At 38.4% G+C, this 9,426-nt stretch overlaps 1 protein-coding gene across 1 annotated transcript; it reads left to right on the plus strand.

The window, feature by feature from the left end:
- Nucleotides 1-2,637: 2,637 nt before the first annotated feature.
- Nucleotides 2,638-8,947, plus strand: LOC124864393 (sialic acid-binding Ig-like lectin 5). The gene is made up of 8 exons (XM_047359172.1): nt 2,638-2,785; nt 3,120-3,524; nt 3,832-4,155; nt 4,499-4,759; nt 4,840-5,124; nt 5,267-5,381; nt 6,640-6,706; nt 7,381-8,947. Exons 1-8 carry the CDS (start codon nt 2,725-2,727, stop codon nt 7,786-7,788), a joined length of 1,926 nt encoding a protein of 641 aa, XP_047215128.1. The 5' UTR covers nt 2,638-2,724; the 3' UTR covers nt 7,789-8,947.
- The last annotated feature ends 479 nt before the right edge of the window (nt 8,948-9,426 follow it).

Consider the following 9,426-nt stretch of genomic DNA (forward strand, 5'->3'; position numbering starts at 1 on the left):
TGGACTGGCAGACTGGGGTGGTGGTCACCCTTCATAACACGGGTGACCAGAGGGTGTGTTGCAACTACAGGGGGATCACACTCCTCAACCTCCCTGGTAAGGCCTACGCCAGGGTATTGGAGAGGAGAGTCTGGCCGATAGTCGAACCCCGGCTTCAGGAGGAGCAGTGTGGTTTTTGTCCCGGCCGTGGGACACTGGACCAGCTCTATACCCTCTACAGGGTACTCGAGGGTTCATGGGAGTTTGCCCAACCGGTTCACATGTGTTTTGTGGACCCGGAGAAGGCATTTGACTGTGTCCCTCGTGATGCCCTGTGGGGGGTACTCCAGGAGTATGGAATCGGGGGCCCTTTATTAGGGGCCATCCGGTCCCTGTACGAGCGGAGCAGGAGTTTGGTCCGCATTGCCGGCACTAGGTCGGACCTTTTCCCGGTGCATGTTGGACTCCTGCAGGGCTGCCCTTTGTCACCGGTCCTGTTCATAACTTTTCTAGGCGCAGCCAAGGGCCGGAGGGGGTCTGGTTTGGGGACCAGTGGATTTCGTCTCTTCTTTTTGCAGATGACGTGGTCCTGCTGGCCCCCTCTAGCCAAGACCTACAGCATGCACTGGGGCGGTTCGCAGCCGAGTGTGAAGCGGCTGGGATGAAGATCAGCTCCTCCAAGTCCGAGGCCATGGTATTCGACCGGAAAAGGGTGGCTTGTCCTCTTCAGGTTGGAGGGGAGTTCCTGCCTCAAGTGGAGGAGTTTAAGTATCTCGGGGTCTTGTTCACGAGTGAGGGAAGAATGGAGCGGGAGATTGACAGACGGATCGGTGCGGCTGCCACAGTAATGGGGTCACTGTGCCGGTCCGTTGTAGTGAACAGAGAGCTGAGTCGAAAAGCAAAGCTCTCAATTTACCGGTCGGTCTACGTTCCTACCCTCACCTATGGCCATGAACTTTGGGTCATGACCGAAAGAACGAGATCCTGGATACAAGCGGCTGAAATGAGCTTCCTCCGTAGGGTGGCCGGGCACTCCCTTAGAGATAGGGTGAGGAGCTTGGCCATCCGGGAGCGGCCCAAAAATAGGCAGCAAAAGGCGAAATAAGTGCACTCAAATAATTTCTTCAAAACTTAGTCAATAAACAATCCGCTCAGTTATAGAAAACAAAAGGAGAAGGACATTTGGCTCAGAAGTAACTCAGTTATTCTTCATGGCATTTTTAGGCAGAGCTAACAGGAACCATGTCTTGATGGAAAGACCTATTTGATCTCCAACTCCACCTATTTGATCTCCAACTAACAGAAAAGCACTTCAGTCTCTGGCTTTTCCACTGGCAAATGTCTTTTGGTAACACACTAACTAGTACTTCACATTTGACATGCTCATCCATAGTTGTTTTGGGATAAAATCTGTGTCAAAGCATTTCATAAATGTTGGCACTGATTTAAAAAAAAGTCATGGTCAGAGTGTGCATGGTTCTTATGAGTAATTAACATCTCAAAGTATGACTTACATGTAAGTAAGACTATAGTGTACTGTCCACTTCAGGGAAGATGATTTTGTAGCTTTATAATAGTTTAAAAGTTTGTCATGAGTTATTAGTCTTGGATGTCAGCATTTTTCCAAGTTTTAAACCAAACCCACTGAAAAAATACATATCTTGTTCTCAAAAAGAATGGTTTACACTAGAAAATCCATGCACAAACTGAGAGAATTTGTCTAACAAGTTGTAGCTCGGATGTGGGCGAGACATCACAATGAACGTGAGTCTTTTCTCACTGCAGGATGGAAAACTCTTCAAACGTTAAAGGAACAATCTCTCAAAGAGACAGCAGATTATTGTGTATGCCAGTGGTTTTATTGTGACATAAAGCACCAAAACAACAAATAACTATTTTATTAGTATTATTATAAATCCTGGCTCAAGGAAATTTTTCTTTTTGAGTATCCTTCTCTAAATTCTTGGATTTTGTTTCCTGATTTGGAATCCTTCCCTTTAGTAGTTCTGAGAACAATGAAAAACACCTAACCAGCAAATAATACAATTTGCTTCCTGAAAACTTAGTTTTAAATAGACAATGAGCATAGTGTGAAATTAAGAAATAAGGGCTGCAGTCTAACCTTGCGTTAAAAAACACATGTTGCAACAAACATCCTGAAATGTTACTTGTTGCTCAAAGAGGAAATATGTAAAACATGAGAAAAAAGGAAGAGAAACCTCTAACAAGAAGGTTTCAGGAACATTTCAAAGATGTGTGGAAAAGGTATTAAATATTTAATGTTAGTTCAAGACATTTTTTGCACTATTAACTTCTTTAGGTGTTTATATCTTTGACATAGATCTGCAAGAAAGACATTAGTTAACTGGCTAAATGTAAATGAAAGACTGGATAAAAATAACTCTGATCATGACTCCAATCCATGGTTCCAGTGAACGCTGGAGAACTTGAGTTAGAATATAGAGTATGGCAGAGAATGCACATATTAATATTTATTTTTATTAAAGATCAGCCTTATTTTAGCAGATATGTGTACAGAAAAGGGTTAAAACGTGAGCCTTGTAACTCTCCTTAGTAAAATGTGCTAATCGTAAGATCAGGGTAAAAAAAGCTACATCCTGTATTGCTATATTTTGGCCTCCCAAGTTTAGACTTCCCATTGATTCCATTTCTGCTTTTTAAAAGCTTCTGCTGCTCTGAAGGCTGTACTGTGGAATGGAAGAATAAAGTCTGAAGAACTAAACCATGTTTGCTCTCTTCTGGATAACTGTGCTTTTCTCTTTGAGTGGCTCCAACACATCTACAGGTATCAGATGGTTTTCCCTATTTTTAATTATCTAGTGTTTAAAACATTTCTTAGTGACAATTTTTAGATTTTTTGTTTGAAATATGTATTTTTGCTGACAAATGTACCCAAGAAATGTCATTCTTTTATGTATATCCCTGTCAAATATTTAAAAAAAATTTAAATCCTTTGATCACTGTTTATGTCTGATCCTAAACTAAAAAGAATGATTGGTTTTAAGAAGTACCCTCGGTTTGCAAAAGCTTTACAGTAAATTTCATAGTTATTGCAAAATATTTATATATATATATATATATATATATAATCGCCCCGGTCTTTTCCTTCACGTTAACAGTTGCATCCGCCTTGGGAAGACCTTTCTGTTCCAATGGATTCTGCATCACTCTTAATGAGGGACAAATAACAGCCGAGGCTGGACTCTGTGTTGTGCTGCCATGTTCCTTCACCACTGCTGATGAATTTACACCAAAAAATATCGTCTGGTTCAAATGTGAATCATGGAAAAGGAAATGTGGAGACTCTGATATAATATTTCACACCAACCCCAACAAGATTCAACCTGAATTTTTAGGACGAGTTTTACTGTTGGATCCTGATGTGAGCCAGAGGAACTGTAGCATCATGATCAATGACCTCACCACATCTGATTCTGGATCATATCAGCTCAGAGTTAATGGTCTTCAGAATGGAAGGACAGATGGATTTATGTTCACTTCAAAAACAATTGTCTCTGTTAAAGGTATAAAAGGCCACAACAAAAGCAACTTAATTTCTTTAATTCAGGGATGTGTATAAATATACAATGTATTTCTATTTTTTTTAAGATTTAGTTTTTAGTCTCTTAAAAACACACAAGAAACTAAATTCAAGAAACTATATGCCTTTCCTGACCTCTGTTGGCAGACTGTGGTAATTGTATTATCACCTAATCAAACTCACTTTTATTGTCATATTGTAATATCTTAAAAATATGTTTTTTTCATCTATATTCAAAGTAAGTGATAATATTTCCACTTGGTTTTATTTACGAACCGTGTTTTCAATAGATTCACTTAAGAAGCCCACTGTGACGATTCCTTCACTGATTGAGGGACAACAGGCCATTTTGACCTGCACTGCTCCGGGTCTCTGCAGTGGGACTCCTCCTAAAATCACCTGGAGGCAGGGAGGAGAAGTAGACCTTAAGTCCATCATTCCAGGAAATATCACTGTTTCTTTAGAAACTGAGAATCGGACTGCTGTCACACATAGAGACAGCTCAAATCTGACCTTTATCCCATCAGCTGAACACCACAACACCAATATAACCTGTAAGGTCAGCTTCAACAACCACAAAACTACAGAGGAGACCATAACACTGAAAGTAAACTGTGAGTATTAATTTTATATTAATACTGAGTGAATATTTGCAAGTTGTTGGTTTTCTGGAATGTGTCATCCGTGAATTGCAAGAAAATTTATAAGCTACACAATGTTTAAGTTGTGCTTTTGTTGGATAAATCTGAAACTAAAATCACTGTGGTAACAAATATGAAGAAAGGTGGCACTTATTATATGACCTGCGGTGTTTAAGGCTTCCCAGAAATTTTAACTTCTGAAAACCAACATCCAATTCTGAGCCACAGCAATCTCCAACCAATGTTATACACTAAAGCTGATTCAATAATCTATTTTAAAAGTACACTGGTTAAAATGCATTATTGTCTCACATAGATAAAAGACAACCTCAGATCACTGGAAATACAACTGTTAAAGAGGGAGATGCTCTGAACCTGACTTGCAGTGTTGAAAGTTTCCCTCAATCACTTGTCGTGTGGACTAAACATTCACCAAATGGAATTTACCTCCAGAATAACACTGGATTGGCAACATTTGTCATCTTGAATGTGACATCTGAGGATTCTGGACAGTATGTCTGCACAGCAACTCATCTGGGCGACACAGTGTCTGTATACGCTGATGTAAAAGTGACTTGTAAGTATACATGAATAAGGAGGTCCCAGTCTTGCTAAGTAATAGTTTATCTTACACTCATGGTTTAAATATGTTTTTAGGGTTTTCAAAGATCCTAAAAGGTTCTGGATGTGCGCTTCAGTCAGAACTCCTGACCTGTGTGTGTATCACTAAGGGGTTTCCTCTGCCCACCATAACGTGGCCGCTGCTAAAGGACCACACTGTATACACTGTCATTAACACGGTGTCAAACCACACTCTGAACACCACTGTCACCCTATCCCTAAACAAACACCACAATTTCAGTGTTGAATGTGACAGCAGCCACGAAAATGGGGAAGCAAAAGAAAACCTCACAGTCCAACAACACTTCCTGGATAAAGAAGGTACCTCTTCACAGAGGCACATTTTTATTACCTCATTGCATACTGTGACCATTGTGGCCAGATGACCAAGTCAGTGCAGCTTTGTTTTGATATATGGTAGTGTGGTTTAAAACTGTTTTCTCTTTCTGTTTTCCCCTCACAGCCATTCAGTCCAAAACTATTTTAGAAACAGTTTCCAGGGTGGACATCATCATTGCCTTTCTGATTGGGTTTCTACTTTCAGCTACCATTTGCTGTTTGGCTATCAAATGCAACAGGTACATTTATTTCAATGTCATGTTTTTGTTAAGAATGAGTGGCAGCACCTTTTACAGTAATCACTGCCAAGAAGCAATCTCTGGTTTTTAAAATAAGACATCTGCTTTTGGCAGGAGGCCCATTCATCCTAAACCAAAAAGCTCAAACTGTCTTAGATTTTAACACTGCATTTTTCTGACCCTTTGTACAGTAGATGTTCAGTAGGATTCATTTCTGATCTTGTGGCAGTTGCTTAACAGCAGTTTTTTTCTCAGACATTCTTCAATGCTTTTTGTTGCATGTTTTGGATCATTGTCCTCTTGGAAGACCTATGACCTACGACTGAAGCTAAGCTTTCTGACACTGGACAGTATGTTTCTCTTCAGGATGCATTGGTAGTCTTGAGACTTCATTGTGTTTGTCACATATTAAACGTACTACATGCAGGCCTTAAAAACTATGATGTTGTTTAATAGTATGTGATGTTTTTTACTGGACCCCTCCTGGCTCTTCTTCCTTGAAACCCAATGTGGTTCAGAGTGCGACCTGAAAGTTGCAATGAGAAAAATTTACCTTATCCGTGGATTGGAAATTGAATGTTTTTGAACAATTTCCTTGCCTCATTTTCTACCATTAGCACTATCCCCCTGATCAGCCAAGATTTGCATTTCCTCCTGCATCCATGACCTGAGGATGGTTGGCTACATTCCCATGAATCTGATACTTTAATAGAATAATAAAAAAAATAATATTGTCAGCAGTGTCCACCATAACAGAAACCTGCTTTGATATCCTCTTCTTGCCTTTACCTTTTACATGGACATCTATAATCTTCTTTCTGAGCTCTTCAGACAGATCCCCCATTGCCTTCTCTGGTTCATGTCAATTGTGGGGCATAACACTTACCCAACATTATGTTTGTTCACTTAAAATACACTGATTGGCTAATGGAACACTTGAAGGCTTCTGTGATGCTCCGGTAAACATTTAGATTGAAATATGACAAATATAATGCAGTCTGTCCATACAATTTTGTTTTTTCTTTGCAAAACTAACAACAAACCATTTATTTGTACATTTTTGTATGTTTATTTCTTTAATTCTATTATATACTAAAGGAATGCAGGTATACATTAGAGAGTTGTTTTTTTTTTTTTTTACTAAATTCCTTTTTGTGGAGAAATAAAGCATTGTTTTCTATAAACTGTAAAAGTACCAATAAATTCACCTTTATCTGCATAAATTAAGCTATTGCTGTAATATTATATTTCTCCACAGAAAAACACTGAAGAACTCTGGGAATTTGGATGAAACTCTGAAGATGGTCTCTCAAGTTGATCCACTGGTATCTATTTTGTAGTTTGTATAGCTAAATGTGAAAATGTGATTTTAAGCTCAAAATAATCTGAAAATAAACTTGGGGTATTTTTGACGTGAACTGATGCACATGATACTATAGTTCATTATTGATAAAACAATTTATTTTAATATTTGATGTATCCCACTGTTAAAATAGCTAAATGTTTGAATATTTGATTAGTTTTGGATTTAGATCAATATTGTGCATTGCATTATTAACTTAGTTGCTCTATTATGGTTTTAAATGTTCAATATTGCCCTTGTACACAGAAGAACATGTGATTATCAATGAATGATTATAAACAGATTGCAATGGCAGTTTAATATGTCTAATATATGTTTAATATCTCTAAACACTTGCAGCTTTTGTAGTACATGGAAATAATTTTGTAGGTGAATCAACGAAGAAAGAAAAAAAATATTACTTTTACTGGGATAGTCAATGAGCTGCCATGTCAGCACAAGCAATTAGTCAGGTTTGAAAGCTGCCTTGTAAAGCTGTGTTAATGGCGGTTACCAAACATTTCAAACTGCTCATGAATGAGTCACTGATAGTGAAGTAACTTGTGTGATATGCCTGAAGAAAAAACCTTTGTGTGTATTCTCATACAGTCAGTGCTGTGTGTTATTTTACATCCAGTTTTTCCCTTTACCTAACAGATCGACCGTGCTCAAGCAGTTCAAAATGATAAAACTCATGTCCAAGAGGAAGCTGGTAATGGAGCTATGGATGCAGATAAGTCTTCTTCAGAACTCATGTCAGAACTCAGCAGCAGTTTAAAAGATGTGCAATATGCCAGCATTGATTTCTCCATCATGATGAGAAGAAGTTCAAGAGAGGTAGCAAAGGAACAAGAGAGCACATTGACAGAATATGCAGAAATTAAAACTGGAGCAAAGGACCAAAAGAAAGATGAAAGTAAAGGGGCAAGTAAGACGGTGGAGGGAAAAGAGGAGGATCTGATGACAAAACACGATGACGAGATAAAACAGGTTGTCTCTGAGGAGCAAGAAGGAGACGTTGAGGCAATTTACTCCACTGTGAGAGATGTTTCAGATAAGATCTAAGACCTGTGCTCCAATAGCTAGAGCCTTTTTTTATTTTTCTCACTGTGCACACTCTGACAGTGGAATAGCAGCACTTTTACGCTCTATTCCACAGTGTAAATAGTAAAACCAGTTTAATTATTTTACACCAAAACAAATGCAACTCACGTCTAACTGCATGAGTTAGAGTTAATCCTCCATCCATTGGCTTTACCCGCTTGCAGGGTCGCGGTGTGTGTGGAAGGTGGAGGGGGAGAGGGTGAGGAGAGGTGTGGGAGTGCAATGACTGCTGGCTTCTCTTTAGCAGTGATTGGGCGAGAGGCTGGGTTACATACTGAACACCAAAGTGCAACGCAGAGACACACAGGGCAAACACCCATCCACACACACACACACACACACACACACACACACACACACACACACCTAAGGGTAATTTAGAGTAACCAATTAACAAAGTGTCAAAGTGAAGTTACAAGTCTTTAGAATTAAGTAAAGTCAAGTCTAATAAACTCCATGCAGAAAGACCCCAGACCGGGATTCTAACCTAGGACCTTCTTGAGGCAAGGCAACAGTGCGACCAACTGCTACACCATGCAGCCCTGAAACAGACTTGTCGTTATTTAAAAAATATTTTTCAAGACATGCACTGTAACACCTCCTGCTTAAGCTAATAGCTCTAATTAAGTTTATAGTAATTATAATGAGTTGTTCTGTCTTTCAAATACTCATCTCTACATCTTGTAAAAAAATGAGGTATGCCTTTTGATTTAGTAACGTTCTGTTTGCAATGTTCTGTTTGTGTTGCATACAGGTCAGACCTGTTTTGCATACATAAGTAATTCAGGATGACACTTCCTCACTATTTTTTTTTTTCTCATCCCAGTCTTTCCACAATGTTTCTTTTACTGAATTCATCTTGGTAACAAGGTTGAAAAAACATTATTCTGTAGAACCTGAAAAATATGAATTTACAGTGATTTTACTTTCACACTAGAATACAATTTACATCTTACTGGTCATCTGGTTTTGTCTTGGTCTGTTCATTTCTTGCTGGTCTTGAAGCGGTTTTTTGTATTCTGTCTTGTTCTGTATTTTCACTTTTAATGGCTTGGATGTTTATTGATGAAGTCTTGCCTAAACTTGATATCAAAAAATAAAACTTGAAAGAATTGCTGAAGTATAATGAACTGTTTATCATGCCACAAATCAAATTGGGATAGAAAGTTGATGTCTACAAGATCATTTGAAAACACAACAGTGAGCAGAATAAAATAGAAAAAGGGCTTGCATAGACACATATGTCAGGGAATTTTAATCTTTTCTTCTAATTTAAACCTTTAGGAAAAGTGTTTATAAAATGGCCTTGATACTGAGTGTATAGTCTGAATAAGGACATAAAAAAGGATGTCCTGACAATTCATTTTCACCAAACAGAAACTGGAAGGTTGAATAAACTGCTCCTGTATACAGAAAAATCCAAGCAATTTGTCAGGTTGTGGTTCACAGTATACAGGTCCTTCTCAAGATATTAGCATATTGTGATAAAGTTCATTATTTTCCATAATGTCATGATGAAAATTTAACATTCATATATTTTAGATTCATTGCACACTAACTGAAATATTTCAGGTCTTTTATTGTCTTAATACGGATGAT

This window comes from Girardinichthys multiradiatus, chromosome 3, assembly GCF_021462225.1.
Source record: "Girardinichthys multiradiatus isolate DD_20200921_A chromosome 3, DD_fGirMul_XY1, whole genome shotgun sequence".
Classification (NCBI taxonomy): Eukaryota; Metazoa; Chordata; class Actinopteri; order Cyprinodontiformes; family Goodeidae; genus Girardinichthys; species Girardinichthys multiradiatus.

Coding starts and splice junctions, on each gene's coding strand:
- LOC124864393 (XM_047359172.1), top strand. CDS start 2,725: ATGTTTGCTCTCTTCTGGATAACTGTGCTTTTCTCTTTGAGTGGCTCC. Junction 4,760..4,839: donor CGCTGATGTAAAAGTGACTT/GTAAGTATACAT, acceptor ATATGTTTTTAG/GGTTTTCAAAGATCCTAAAA. Junction 5,125..5,266: donor ACACTTCCTGGATAAAGAAG/GTACCTCTTCAC, acceptor TTCCCCTCACAG/CCATTCAGTCCAAAACTATT.